The sequence below is a fragment of the Furipterus horrens genome, unplaced genomic scaffold, assembly GCF_987537825.1.
Source record: "Furipterus horrens unplaced genomic scaffold, mFurHor1.1.pri manual_scaffold_3, whole genome shotgun sequence".
Taxonomy (NCBI): Eukaryota; Metazoa; Chordata; class Mammalia; order Chiroptera; family Furipteridae; genus Furipterus; species Furipterus horrens.
The window spans coordinates 170,438,042-170,453,254 of record NW_028327173.1 but is presented as its reverse complement, the minus strand read 5'-3'; the positions used below and the strand labels follow the sequence as shown (position 1 = coordinate 170,453,254).

Here is a 15,213-nt window from a genome sequence, read left to right as displayed (position 1 = left end):
TGTCTTCCTGTGCCCAGGAGTTCTGTGGATTGTTTAAGGAGGTGGGACGGTGGTGGATAGAGTACAGGAGCAGCCCAGAATGTGAGCGGACCCAGTCCTCAGGAAAGGGCCCTGGGCTTAGTCACACAGAGACTCCACCTCCAGGAGCCAGAGCTTCCTGTCTTCCTGCCCAAGAATTGCAGCACCCACCTACCTTACAACTAATGATAAGCTCTGTCCTCAGGGTGTCGGTCGCGGGGATGTGGCCTTGGCTCATCTTGAACCACTCTGCCCCCTCTCACTCACTGTTCCAGACCCATCAAACAGCTTTCAGTTCCTTAAAACCAAAGGCTCTAAACTCTCCCCAGCCTCAGGGCCTTTGCACAAGGTGTCCCCACCCCCCTCCAAGGATCTGGGTAAACATCACTTATTCAAAAATGCTTTTGCCAACCTCCATCTCAGTCTAAAGTACACCTCACTGTGGCATTTATTACATCCCTCATCACATTTATCACAGTTTGCAAGTGTTATATTTATTTGTGTATTCATTTAGGTTCTTTGAGCTCCATGAGCTATCTGGCAAAAAGTAAACATGCAGTGAATTTTTACTTAAAAAATGAAGAAATAGGATTTACACACAGGGAAGTAACTCAAAAGGAATGTGGAAGGAGGCCAAGGGCAGGGGCACAGCTTGAAGGAGTGTCAGAAGGAAGGAAGAGCGACAAGAGACTTCCTGAAGGGGTTCTGAAGCCCAAAGACTAATGGAGGTTTGGTCGTGGATTTGGAGTTTGTTTCTAGAACATTCCTTCTCTCCTAAGATCCCATCCTTGGGGTTTGCTTGACCCATTTTGCTCTAATGATGGTTTGAGGCAGAAAGGTCCTTGACTCATTCAAAAGCCAAAGATCCTGGCTACAAGTTGGGCTGTTAAATATGCATGCATCCAGAAGAAGGTGCCCAGGGTGCCTGGCAGATGCTTTCATGGTGCAGGACCTGGTGTGGCTTCCCAGAGAGGGGCGCCTGGGGGACAAGAATGATGTGTGTCCCCTCCCCAATGCCAGGACGGGATTCTGCTGGGAGCCGTTGGGGCCTATGACTGGAACGGAGCTGTGCTAAAAGAGACCAGTGGTGGGAAGGTCATTCCTCTCCGAGAGTCCTACCTGAAGGAGTTCCCCGAGGAGCTCAAGAACCACGGCGCATATCTGGGTGAGAGCCAGAGCCAGGGTGGGTAATGGGCAGGGAGGGGACGCAGGGGAGCCAGAATCCACCCACACACAACACGAGCATCTGATGCTGATTCAAGCACCAGTCAGGGCCATCAGCTCTTCAGCCTGTCATCTACCATGCCCGGCACCCTGCCCAGCAAGTAAGTAGGTAGAATAAATGACAAGCCATGCACCTGTACCTAAAGTGTGCTCCAGACATTCCTCCTCCTCCCAGAAGACTCTGGTGGGTAGAGCCAGGCTGAAGGACCCTCATGAAGCCCACTGTCTGACCTTAACCACCATTAACCTTGGGTGGGATCCTGAGGGAGTGCCGCCTCTCCTCCTCCTCCTCTTCCTCCCTCTGGGGCTCATTCAGTGAGGGCAGTGTCTGGGATCTCTGGAAGATTCCTCCCTATGTGCCCCAAGAGGGAGAGGGTTTTGGCCTCCTGGCCAAAGAGCCACATGGGAACTGAAGCTACTGCCAGCAGACTGATGGAAGCAGGAAGCTCTCAATGTAGCTTGAAGCTTTAGGGGTCAGCTCACACCTGCCCCTACGACATTTGGCCCCCATGTCCCTCCCACCACCACCCATCCCTCCTTGTGTGGAAGTCCAAAATCTTGGGGCCAGTTGGGAACATTCTCAGTAGTGCCGCTGAGCACTCAACTCAGAAGAAAGCTCTGCTCCGCATGCCTCCGTACCCTCTCGTAGGTGTTCATGGTTGTGCTGAATACACAGCCATGTTAATGACCCCCATGCAACATCCTGGTCTTTCCTGACCTTTCAGGTCCCATTTCCCAGAACATACTTCCAAGAGTCAAAAAGTTGTGTCGGGAACCAAAGTCGACACCCTACTGTTCCCACGCTCCTGGCCACTGAACCAGCTCATCTGTGCATCCTGTAGCCACTCAGGAGCCAACCAGTAGGACCCACGTGACAATGTCACACACACATGCACACACATGCACACGAGGCAGACATCCATTCCCCAGAAACGGCCCAGGAACTGCCAACAGGCCTGACACCTTCTAAAAACTGGGATCCAGTTGAACATCATCTGGCAGGAAGTGGAGCTCTCGGCTTACACACCTTTCCCCACTTTCAGGAGAGTTGCCTGAAGATGCTGCATGTTTACCTTCTAAATGCTGGGTGGGCAACTGAAGAGTCACAATGATCGGGCAATGTCATCCTGAGAACACAGATTGCCACCTTTCCAAAGAGCCCCTGGGTTTCCATTTCTTCCTCCTTTGGGTGGCATGTGTGTGGCCTGAGAGAAGCCTGGGGGCTCCTTCCTTTGAGTCTGCAGAGCTTTAGGGCTGAAAGAATCCCTGAGATCCTTATACCCACACAGACAACACCAGTTTTCATGAGCCACATAGCAGTGGTTTATGGTAATGAAAAGACAATTGGTGGGGATCCAAAACCAAGCCTGCAGGTGAAGGGGGGAATGTGTATATTCCAGATCAGCTATGCCTTTTAGGGGCCCCACCTGGCTTCCTTTATTCCCTCCCGCTGTGGCATGGGGTACAGGCTTGGGAATGATTGCCCTGCATTATCACATCTGCCCAGCCTGCCCTCCAGCACAGCTGAGTCATCTGGGGGGCCCTGGCAAGGCCTGCTGAGCACATGGGGCCAGAGACCAGCCCGTTTCTCCTGTGGCAGGGTACACAGTCACATCGGTCGTGTCCTCCAGACAGGGGCGGGTGTACGTGGCCGGAGCCCCCCGGTTCAACCACACGGGCAAAGCCATCCTGTTCACCATGCACAACAACCGGAGTCTCACCATCCACCAGGCCCTGCGGGGTGAGCAGGTAATGAAGGGGGAGTTCTGGGGTGGGGGGGGATGAAGGAGGCTGGCCCAATGGGAAAGGCTGGGCTGGAGGGGTCTCTGGAGGTCCTCTCTTCCCTCTCAGCTGGATGGTCCCCAGGCGCACACACATCTTTCCTGGTTGGAAGACATATATCTTCTTAATACCAGCCTTGGAGCTGGACTGTCCCACACCCAGAAAGCCAAGCCCTGGGCCCTGCTGCAGCAAGGAGAAGCTAGAGAATTTGCTTGCCTCCATTTCATGGACCTCTGCTCCTGGCTGCCAGCTGCTCTCTGGTCATGTCTGGAGTCAGGGCCAGAGGCAGGCTCTAGACTAAGTCCTGGGCTACAAGGGTGCCTGAGAGGCAGTCACGTTCCTCAAGCCACCTTCAAGCTGCCAGGGGTGGGAGGAGTTGGGCATCTACCCACTCAAGGCCCCATGGGCTCTCCAAGACACCAACTTCTTTCCTTTTCCTGGGATGGTAACAATGCAGAGCGACACTGCAGCCAATCTCCATGCCCCACCTGGGACGTGGTGGGCAACCAGACAATGCTGCTAAGAGTCTCATGTTGGATGGTCAAGAGTGCAAATGAGAAAGCTATGATAGTCATTGGTGATAAAAGGATCAGAAAACAGAAAAGTCATTTCAATAGCTGAGGAAAACTGTGATCCTAAGAAGCAATAGAGCTTTTCCAAGGTTAGAGAATAGATTCATGGCCAGGTCAAGTTCAGAATCCAGGACTCTTGGTGGGGCTTTCTGCATTGTGCGACCTCCTGACTCCCAACAACCTCAAAACCAGGCCTCAGCCCCTCCTGACAGGCAGCATCCAGCATCCATGGCACCCTGGGCCTAGGCTGGCCCTGCCCAGGTCCTTACTGTCTTCCCCAGCTCACCCTCAGCTCTCCAGAGCCTGGGACCAGCTGTCTCCTGCATCATCCACTTACCTTGGCCTGTCACCATGAGGACAAGCTCCTCACCGGGTCTAACTGAAACCCCTCCCAGTATAGAAATTCATCATTCCTTGGGGGACCCAGAACACTGCTCTGTCCCCCAGCCTCCACCCTCCCCCCGACACTCCCCTCAGGGCTGGCTCTTTTGGGAATCCAAGGCTAGACTTTGAGAGCTGGAGGGAATTTGCTGATGAATTTATGACATTTTTACAGCCCAGTCCCGCCTCCAACATCCGAAGGAGAAACCGCAGTGCTGAAGGCAGCTAAATTAAGTGAATTCTAAATCACCGTGACCCACATAGCCGAGGCCACATATTTGGATGATCTCCCTCCCTCCCCCATCTTTGCTGCCTGCCTCTTCATTACTTCAGGCAATCACAGCTCTTCCCTCCCCTGCCCCTTGCTTAAGATTTTTTTTCTCTCTCCTCTCTATTTTTATCTTTCTCTTCAGCTAAAAGCTCTTCATGCTTCTGAAAGCACCCTAAGCCAGGAGATGACTGGGGGAGGGAGAGTCATGGGCTCTGGTGTCAGACAGACCCGAGTCCAACCCAGTTTGGCCATGTCCAGCCTTCTGACCTTGGGCAAGCAACTCCAATTCTCTGTCCAGTTGATGAGGACCATGATCTCTCCTAGGAAACATGAGGTTTACACGTGCTAATCTGAGGCTGGAAATCATATCATGCAAAGCCTGTCCCTGGGAAGGGCTCCTTCCCTTTTCTAGGTGACCCATTGATCCAATAAACATTTACCAAGTGCCTCCTGTGTGCCAGGCAGGGCACCCTGGCCTGATGAGGACCTGGCAGGTGCAGTGCCCGCTCTCATGAGGCACCTGTGGAGGGAGTAACCTGAGGGACGGTGGACACTTGTGGGGAGGGAGGAAAGGATAGAAGTGCCAACCAGAAAAAAAGTCTGTGCTGAGGGACACCTGGAACCCAGCCAGGGCCTGGGGCTTTGGGAGAAGAGAAATCACTGGGTGTGGCAGGACGGGGTCTGGGAACCAGACATGGGGACTGGAGGCTGGGAGACTGGGGAGGAAGGGAGGCAGGTCCAGCAGGGTCACGCTGGAGAGTCTGGACTTTTTCCCAAAGGCGAGGAAGCAACATGGCCAGCTGCTAGAAGACCACTCTGGCTGCCCATGGGGGTAGGTGGGTTGGAGGGGCTGGCCTAGAGGCAGGGGGGCCTTCCTTTGGATGATGCCTGACCTGGGGAAGAGGCAACCGAGGAGGGAAATAGATGGATTTGGGCCATGTTTGGCAAACACCAGGCAGGACTCACTGGGAGACTGCAAGAGGGAGAGAGTAAGGTGAAGGATGAAACCAGGGAGGGCCCTTGTATTGAGTGGGTGGATGGCGCTCTCACTGAAGTGGGGAGTGTGGCACCCAGTGTGGAAGAGGAACACAGTGGATGCTCAGCTGCTGAAAAGAAATCATAATTCGCCATGCAAGGTGCTAATCCCAGAGTTATTTGTGACATTAAAAATTGAAATGAGCTAAATGTTCAATAATAGAAGACTGATTGAACACATTTGGCACATGCATGATGTTGAATATTATAGAATCACCAATGATTGTGTAGTAGAAAAAATTAATAAATGCTCATGATCCATCAGTATGTAAAAAAAAAAATATATATATATATATATACACATATACATATATGTATATATATATATAGTATGATCCCAGACTAGAAAAACACAACATATATATACACACACAAACAAGGCACATACTCTAGAGAAAACAGACTAGAAAAAAATACACTAAAACATTCATAGTAGTTGGATGTTTGGATGTTTGGACAACGGGTAACTTATTTTCTTTATACTTTTTATTATGTGCTCATTTTTTGCCGTTATAATGCTTCAATTACAAGCAGAATAAATGGCAATTGATAAAATTGAACAATAGGAAGAAAGAAGAGTGGGGTTGGAGACAGATAACAAAAGGAAAAAAGAGGGGAAAGAAGGACAAACTGACAGGGCAAGCCTACCCTGTGTGAGGTCAGGGGATGAGCGGCCTGAGAAGGGGAGGGCTTTCTCACCTGTTCACCCCAAATCCCGAGTCAAAGCCCGTCACTGGTTCCCCTGCACTGGCAAGACAAGGCCTTTCTGCAGCCCAGCGCCACAGCCCTCTCCCCATCCCGGTGCCGCAGATAGGCTCTTACTACGGGAGCGAGATCACCTCAGTGGACATCAATGGTGACGGTGTGACCGACGTCCTGCTGGTGGGCGCACCCATGTACTTCAGCGAGGGCCGAGAGCGAGGCAAGGTGTACGTCTACAACCTGAGACAGGTACTGCTGTGGGGGGGCTGGCGGCCTCCCAGGGGCCCCTGGTTGCTGCCTTTGCTCTCGTATCCACGAGGGAAACTGGGTCACAAAAGAGGCCAGTGCCCACCTGCTGAGCCAGGCAGGGGAGGCCAGGCAGCTCCTCTGTCCCTGGGTTTCTGTAGTCAGGGAGGGGACTCTAGGGAAGGTGGGGTGGAGAGGGGATGCTGCAGGCCAGAGGGCACCGTGACCCCGAGGCCCCTTGCCAAGCCCCCCTGAGCCTCTTCCTGCCCTGTTGTGCAGAACCGGTTTGTTTATAATGGCACGCTGAAGGATTCCCACAGTTACCAGAATGCCCGATTTGGGTCCTCCATCATCTCGGCACGGGATCTCAATCAAGATTCCTACAACGACGTGGTGGTGGGAGCCCCTTTGGAGGACAACCACGAAGGGGTCATCTACATCTTCCATGGCTTCCGAGGCAGCCTCCTAAAGATGCCGAAGCAGGTAGTGCTAACGCGTGAAGCTAGGACCTAGAGTCCTCGTCGCTCATGCTCAGACATTGGGTTCAGGATTGTCTGCTGTGTCCTCGCCCAAAAAAGGGTTCCGATCTCCCAGCTCTACTTGCCTTGGTCAAAATTGTAAAAGGGGTACATTTTTCTTCAGGAAAAAATGGGCACCCTCCCTTTGCTTAACTTTATCTCCATAGCAACAACAACAAAGTCCCAGGGACCCAAATCTCACCCCCTCCATGTGCATTCATGCACCTGACCACAGTGGAGAACTCCTATCTGGGCTTGTTCTTCTCTGGAAATGCTTCATGCTGGACACCTTGCCCACCTCAGCAGTGACCCATTCCCAAGTCCCATCCCCTCAGGGTCAGTCATTATCTTTGCTCAATATGTTATTAGTAGATAGTCTAATATACCCTGGTTAGACACTAATTGGGGTACATGCCAGGTAACATATATTTACACTTAATGGGGAACTCTTTTCAGACATAATACTTTAGCCCAAAAATGACTTCATGGTAGAGATTTCAGGTGCCAGCACAGACCACAGACCGGGGGGCAGCTGTGGGCTGGAGACGCATCCTGATGGCTTCAAATAGGCTCCCCCTGGGGTTCGCATTTGTGTAGGGTGGCCACGCCCCCCCTGCTCTAAAAGGGTCCAGTCTCAGCTTGTCCCTTCCACTCTCTAGAGAATTGCGGCCTCAGAGCTGGCTCCCGGCCTCCAGTATTTCGGCTGCAGCCTCCATGGGCAACTGGACCTCAACGAGGATGGGCTTGTTGACCTGGCGGTGGGCGCCCTTGGCAACGCTGTGATTTTGTGGTTGGTTCCTTCGCTTTTCTTGACTCTCAGCTCTCCTGAGAGCCATGATGGATACAGAGTTTAAAAGCTATGCTTCAGGATCTTTGGCCCTTGTCTTTAATCACTGTCAGCCAATCTCACCCTGCTCTTATCCCATCGTGATTATAAATCTCCTTTGTATGGAAGACTGTCAATTATTTTGAAATCCCAACCCCTCTTCTCAAGGGAGTTCTAAGATTTTCTAGCATTTAGTGTCTAAAAGGCCCTCTTTAGAAGTTATCCTAGAAGTTCTGGCTACTTAGGCATTTTTTTTAACTTCAACCTTTCCAGCTACTTAAAGAAACAGATCTCCATTCTCCACTAGAAGGAAAGAATATATATCTAATACAGGGATTGTTTTCCTCCAAAGCCCTGAGTAAGGATGAACTTGTGGGCAGAGCCCATTGGGGAGACTTTAGGTCCAATCCCATGGATCTCATATGGGACTGATGGCCCATTAGAATGCCCCGGAGAGCTTTTAAAACTCTCACTGCCCAGGCTTTACCCAAGCCACTTAAAGCAGAATTTCTGGGGGAGTGGCCCAGGCAGTGGTAATTTTTAAAGACTTCACAGGTGCATGTTTCCAATGGGTAGTTGAGTCTGAGGAGCACTGATATAAGCTATTACATTTACACAGCACTCTACACTGTCTCACCTGCTTTGACTCTTACAGTTCCCATGGGAGAGGTCATGTGACCCGCCCAAGGTCCCGGGGGGAACCAACGGAACCAAGATTCAAATTTACCCTCTTCCCTCCACAGCACAGAGGAGGCAGCACCCCCTTGTGCTAAAAAGAGCAGAGTATTAGCACAGACAATCACACTGAAACTCTGAGGCATCTAAATTGCACTACACTTAATTTCTTTTTATACAAATGCATGGTCTGGAAAGGCAATACATATCCTCCCCTGAATATGTTTGACGTAGACCAATAGAAAAATTTGCGTTCCCTTGGCTGCCTGGGTGGGTGGTGTTGGGTGCATGGGTGCAGATTCTCTAATACAGGGAATGGTCCCCTCCTGTGACTGCCCACAGAATCACCTGGGGGGCCTCAGCCCTAAGCTCCTCCAAGTTGGGTCAAGCAGCATCACCCTAGAGCTTGTTAGAAATGCAGCATCTGTGCCCACCTATTGGATCAGAATCTGCATTTTCACTGGTCCCCAGGAGATGTGCCAAGGTATTTTAGTACAGTATAGAAACACTGCTTTAAGACACGCTGGTGCCGGTTCTGATTTATCATGACCTGGAGTGCAATTTGGGCACCAGAATTTTTTAAGCTCTCCAGATTATTCTAATGTTTACCCAGGGTTGGGAAGCACTGATCTAAAAGTAATGAGGAAGCAGAAGGACGTCAGCATGGTCTGCAGCAAGGAAACCAGGGAAGGGCTGCCAGGAGGGTCAAGGAGGTCGTGGAGCCCACCCCTCATCAACTGTGCACATTTTGCCCGATCTGTCAACAGCTAGGACTCCTTTGCGCCCCCCACCCACACCCCGCCTCACCCTCCAGTGGTGGTCTTGCAGATTCCACTCCCATCTGGCTCTCCACCTTTCCCCCAGGTCACCCTACCCCAGCTGTATGCCCTTCTTCTCCAGGTCCCGCCCAGTGGTTCAGATCAATGCCAGTCTCCACTTTGAGCCAGCCAAGATCAACATCTTCCACAGGGATTGCAAACGCAGCGGCAGAGATGCCACCTGCCTGGCCGCCTTCCTCTGCTTCACACCCGTCTTCCTGGCACCCCATTTCCAAACAGCGACAGTCGGTAAACTGGGCCCCTCTCTCTCCCCCATAGACTTTGGGATCGCTCTGTTTCAAAACCTGGGTTTTAAGTGCCAGGTCCCACCTAGCACCACATTTGATGACTGCTAAATGCCCATTTGATGCTCTAATTTTGAGGGACAGAGAGGAGGTATCATGTCTGGGCAAGGTTGGCAGTGCGATGCCATGACCAAGGGCAAGGCCAGCCGAAGGAGGAAATAGTTGAGGTGCAGCTGGGATCAGAACAGAGGACTGGAAGCAGTGGAGTAAACTGGAGTGTGAGAGCCATAAAGTCAGCCTGGCTGCAGAGAAGTCAGACCCAGGAGGGGGGCTGGAAATCAGACGATCCAGCAAATGAAGACCCTGCTAGCAGTGGTCATTACTCAGAGTACACTGGGTGTGATTCTGGAGCAGGGCGGCTTCCTTCTGAAAGTCCATCACTTCACTTTCAATCGAGGCTGCAGTCAGACACCTGCTCCATGACAGCCTTGGGACCAGGCAGCTCTAGGAAGTGACAGCTGCAGGTTCTGGGACCTGGCTAGGACCTGGCTGGGCCTGTGCAGGAAGTGGGGACTACAGAGAGCTTCTCAGCCAAGGTGCAGGGCCAACCAGGCAAAGAAGAAACAGGTGTCCAGGAGAAGAAGAGAACAAAGTCGGGCCTGGGTGACTGTGACCTTCTTTCAACTTCTCCCTGTGAAAAGAGAGAGATGCAAGGACCTGGCATACCCAGAGGACTAGCTGGGTTACAGGAGAAGGGACTGAGCCTTTCCTGGAATCAACACAAGATCAGCCAGGTGAAGGGGAGGAGGCTGTAGGCCTTAAACCCCAGAACAGTCTTAAGTTTGAGGAATTGATGGGAAGCTGGTGGGAGCTGGCCAGCCCTCCCAGGTGTGATGGAACCTGCCACCTGCAGAGACTTTGCACCAGACATGACAGGATACCAGAGCCAAGAGTGAGAGCCGGGAAAAGGAAAGTAAAGAGGTGGAAAGTTGTCTTGACTCCAGGAGGGGCTCAAACGCGCATCACCCTGACCCCTTGTCCTGTGTTCTCTCCTCTTCTCCACATTCAATTTTCCCTCCATTTCTTCCTCTCCTTCCCATCACTGGCAGCCTCATCTCCCTTCCTCCTCCTTCTACCTCCCTCTTCTCTTCAGTTTTTTTTTCTTCTTACTGCATTGCTTGCTCCCTGCCTGGGAGTTTCCTGCCCACACTGGGCCTTCTGAGGTGGGAGGAGTAGCTCTTTCCAGGCCTGTTTGGAGGGCTTCCTGGAGGAGGCTGACTTTCCAGAGGCTATTTTAAATGAGAGGCAAACAGTCTCATATGGAAATGTGGCTTCACCTTCATGGTCTTGCCCTCTCCCTCCTCTAGGCATCAGGTTTAATGCCACCATGGATGAGAGGCGGTACACACCACGAGCCCACCTCGATGAGGGCGGGGACCGATACACAAACAGGGCTGTCCTGCTCTCCTCCAGCCAGGAACACTGTGATCGGATCAACTTCCATATCCTGGTGAGCCTGATGCCCAGCAGCCCCACTAGCAGAACCCAGGTTCCTATAGGAAGGGGATGCAGAGCTGGAGTAGGTGCTGCCGTGGGAGAGGCAGAGAGCCCAGCTGGTGCCAGCAAACCTCAGAAGGCCAGCCAGCAGGAATTGTCCTGGACCGTGGCCACTCCATCCTCAGGCCCCAGAGGAAAAGCCACTACCTACTGCCGGAAAGAACCCTCCTCCGAAATTTCTTCTGCCCCATCTTTCAAGTGCCAAACATTACTTCAGCAGGGGATGAAATGTGAGGAGGGAGGCAGTGCTCATGGAGGTCTAGAGGAAAGAACAGGGTCAGCCAGCAGGGACCATGGCTTGGAAAAAAGAATAAGCAGGCATCGACTAACGAGGAAGACCAGGTAAGGCAGGCCAGCGGTGGGGATTAGCTGGGAGGAGGGACAAAGAGAGGCCAGCCTGGCAGAGAGGGAGAACCAGTAGATAAAGAAGAGGATAACAAGTTCACCTCACCCAGAAACTTCAAGTACCCAGGCCACAGTTCCAGTCTCCGGGACACAAGCAGGGGACACTCAGAGCCTTCTGGCCCCAGGATGCAATGGGCAAAATCACAAAAGCCAACAGGGGGTGAGAAGTCCTCACGTCAGTTAATACGGTGCCTCTTCTGATGTGCTGGTACCCTGGTTCTCCAAGTGACCCCTGGACCAGCAGCATCTCCGTCATCTGGGAGCTTGTTAGAAATGCACATTTTCAAGCCCCATTTTAGGCCTACTGAATCAGAAACCCTGGGGGTGGGATGCAGTGTTTTAATAGTTCTCCCCCAACTGCAAGTTCAAGTTTGAGAGCCACTGCCTTAATACAAAGAAGCCACTCATGTCAGGACTTGAGTTCCATGGGGGAGATTCTTTAGGCAGCTCTAAGCATCCCCTCTTACCACATATCCATAGAGCCAACCTGAATCATCCCTGAATTGGTCACAGGTTTTTCATTCACAGGTTCAGTACATTTATTAAGTCCTATCACAGTGCTGGGACTGTGCTAGGAGGCTTCTGAGGGAGGAAGGCTGACACACCATCAGGGAGTCTGAATGCCATGTGGAAGCGGCAGTGACAGGGCTGGAAAGGATGTGGGATGAGTGCTGACTGGCTTCCTGGAGACCAAGGTGCTGGGGAGACGGGTGCCCGGCCTTGAAGTATGAGCAGGAGCTTGGTGAGACATCCAGGAAGCCAGGCTGCCATGCGCCGAGCCCAGGGTCCTTTCCAGGAGGCACACCCTTCAGCTGTGGTCCCTACTGGGACCCTCCAACCCCACCCCACCCCCCACCCCGGCAGCTCCTCTGTCCTGGACTCGTGCTGAGGGCGGACAGTGCACTGCCCTCCTGGTTTAGGGATGTGAAGTCCTCTCTCAGTGGCTCTGGCCCAGAAACGGGTGTTCCCTCTGCCCTCACCCCAGTCTCATCTCCTCTCACACAGGACACCGCCGACTACGTGAAGCCCGTGACCTTCTCCGTCGAGTATTCCCTGGAGGACCCCGACCATGGCCCCGTGTTGGACGACGGCTGGCCTACTACCCTCAGGGTCTCGGTACGTCCTGGCACACAGGACACACAGCTGTGAAACACACCCAGCCACCCGCTCACCACCTCCCCGAAGCCCAGCCCTGAGTTTGATGGGGACAGAGGAATTCCTCCCCAGCTCACCCCCCACCTCCTGCCCGGCAAGCCCACCACATGGTGCCTTCCCTCGCTCCTTGTGACCTGTGCTGAGCAATTTTTTGAGGGTAAGGACCTTCTCCTTTTGGAGGGTCCCCCATACCCCTACACAGGTGAGCACTGAGTGGACCACGGGCCCAGAGACCCGCAGGACCAGAGGGCCTTAGATCTCCATTGCCTGCCTCGTTTACAGATGAGGACTCTGGAGGCCCAAGAGAGCCTGGTCTGTGCTTTGTTGAATGACTGACTCATCAACAATCTTTGCCAAAACAGGTGGTTTTAGCCTCGCCTCACCCTTGTCTCTGGCCTCACCCTCAACTGCAGCCTCTAGTCCCTGGCTCGAGGGGCAATCAGATTTTTCTGAAATCTGACACTAGATGCTCCTTCCTTGTACATTCCGTTCAAAGAAAATGTCAGACAGTTATCCCCTCTGTCCGAGCTGTGCTGACAGAGCAGGCAAAATGTGTAAAATGGAGTCTCTGCCCAAACCCTCCGGATTTAGCAAACAACTCTAAAATATACCACAAAGCTTTTAAGATCGTGACCTGCGAGGTCCGGTCTCTGAGAATTATTATATAGAATCCAGCCAGCAAACAAAGTTTCTGATACTCCCATTCTTACGTGTGTTTCTCCAACATAAAGGGGCTCAAACAATAACACTTCTTAAAATGCCCCCTGTGCTCCCATCACCCCTATCAACCCCACGCAGCTCCTCTGGCATCAGCCCTTTCCCAACCTCCATACTCCACCAGCCGACCCTCGACCCCCACACCTCCCCCTTGCCCCTGATGCTGAGTCACAAACACATAAAGGAGGCTGCCTGAAAATGCAGTTCAAGAGAGGGGTAGAAATGGACTGGCAAAGCCAGGAGAAGGGAAGAGCTGGGTGCACTAAGTCATTAATATCGTTCCCCATGACAGTAGTGACCAAGCCATGACAGCAGTGAATAAGTGAGTGTGTGTCACTCATTCTACGCACAGGTGGACGCGCACGATGCAGATCATTGTGCAGGGTGCTCTCTGCTCCGACACCGATGATCTCAAAGCAAGGTGGGGGGACAGGGCCGTAGGCCAGGTCGAAGCACTCAGAAGTGGATTCGAGCAATCAGATGATGGGGCAAGAGACTTCCAAGAGTAGGTGGCTTTCAACTGGAACTTAAAGGATAGACAGGATTCAGATATGCAGAGATGGGGAGGACAGGCATTCACTCCAGGAGCTCTGACAGTAGAGCCAAGGTGTGGGCGTGGGAAACAGCAAAGGGAAGGGATGTGTAAGGGAAAGGTGAGAAAGAGCTGGAAAAGACAGTCTGGGGCACACTGTGGAGGACTTTGAGTAGCAGCTAAACTTCTAGAAATCCTGTTGATCTCGATGTCTAGCCCCCAGCAAATTAGAAACATTATTCCCGTCACTCTTATACAAGGTCTTATTTAGCATCTGTTAAATGCCCGGCATTATTCTAGTGCTGCAACATCTCACCTCTTGGGGGAATGAGCCATTGCATATAATTGAGTACAACAGCTGCTTATTGCATTAAATTATTCCTTTTAATGAACTGGAGTAGAAATGTTCCCAAAGGCTGTTATGTAGTTTTCACAATTCTTACAATATGCAAGGCAGAGCTGGGAGGTGTTTTATTGGAGACTTGAAATCACCAAAATGACATGGTTACTAGAATACAGTGAAGCCCCTGAGGCTACCAATGTGTCTTGAACTATGTCCCTTCATGAATGACCTCTCTCTGTCCGACTTCATAAGGCTCTGCTGTTTTCTTTCCCGGCACTATTACAGTGTGCCTTCTTCTAGCACAAATCCACCCTGTGATGGGGAAGCCAAGGGGCAGACTTGATAGAAATGTGTCCAAATTACAGCATGTAGATATAAGTAAAGGCTTGGGAGCTCACCTTTGAGAAAAGTTAATGAATATAAGATACACGTGGCCTTTGTGACACCTGTTTCCTGACCCCTGGGCTTGGGCTGTGTTCTTGGTGGTGACAGTTGCTGTTCCTCAGCTCCACACTTGAACACCCACCTGCCTGAACACGCCCCTTCCACTGAACCCCTCCACTTATGAATGAATGACATGGCCATCCTTCCAGACACTAAAAGAGAAACTCAGCCAACATCCTAGACCCTCTGCCCCTTAGCCCTGAGGAACTCCAGGACTTATTGATCCCACCTCTGAGGCCCTGACATATTTTCCCCTCGCCACACCCACTACCACACTGACAGTCACGTCACCCCCTTCACGAACATTTCAGCAGCCTCCTCAGTGGTCTCCCTGCCTCTGGCCTTGACTCTTCAGGTTCATCCACCCATGGAAGCCAGAGGCAGCCTTCAGTATACAGGTCTGGCAGGACACTCCCCTGCCAGAAGTGGTCAGTGGGTCCTATCAGTTGCAAGGCATGACCCCAAGACCCCTGCCCATCTCCCCATCTCCTTCACCCCTTCCTAGAGCAACACAAATTCCTCGCCATTTCCCAAACTCACCAAGCTGCTTCATGTCTCAGGACCTTTGCACAGGCCCCTCCTCCCTCCCAGACTTCCCTCTCCCTCTGGTCCACCCAGCTAAGTGGGTCATCTTTCAGAACGTCCCTGGACTCCCCTGAAGGCCCTCTGACAATCTACATGGCAAAATAACTGTTTCCTCTCCTCAGCTTCTTCTATTCATCCTACAGATTTCTATTTTTTGCATAC

At 52.1% G+C, this 15,213-nt stretch overlaps 1 protein-coding gene across 1 annotated transcript in view; it reads left to right on the top strand.

Annotated features, from left to right (window-relative positions):
- The window catches only part of ITGA11 (integrin subunit alpha 11), a 64,231-nt gene that overhangs the window by 28,622 nt on the left and 20,396 nt on the right, over positions 1-15,213 (top strand). Inside the window, exons 10-17 of the mRNA XM_090268356.1 lie at positions 1,039-1,183; positions 2,843-2,991; positions 6,094-6,234; positions 6,511-6,714; positions 7,409-7,539; positions 9,151-9,317; positions 10,681-10,823; positions 12,281-12,391. Of these exons, the coding sequence (XP_090124482.1) occupies positions 1,039-1,183; positions 2,843-2,991; positions 6,094-6,234; positions 6,511-6,714; positions 7,409-7,539; positions 9,151-9,317; positions 10,681-10,823; positions 12,281-12,391 (1,191 nt within the window). The remainder of the gene's footprint in view (positions 1-1,038; positions 1,184-2,842; positions 2,992-6,093; positions 6,235-6,510; positions 6,715-7,408; positions 7,540-9,150; positions 9,318-10,680; positions 10,824-12,280; positions 12,392-15,213) is intronic.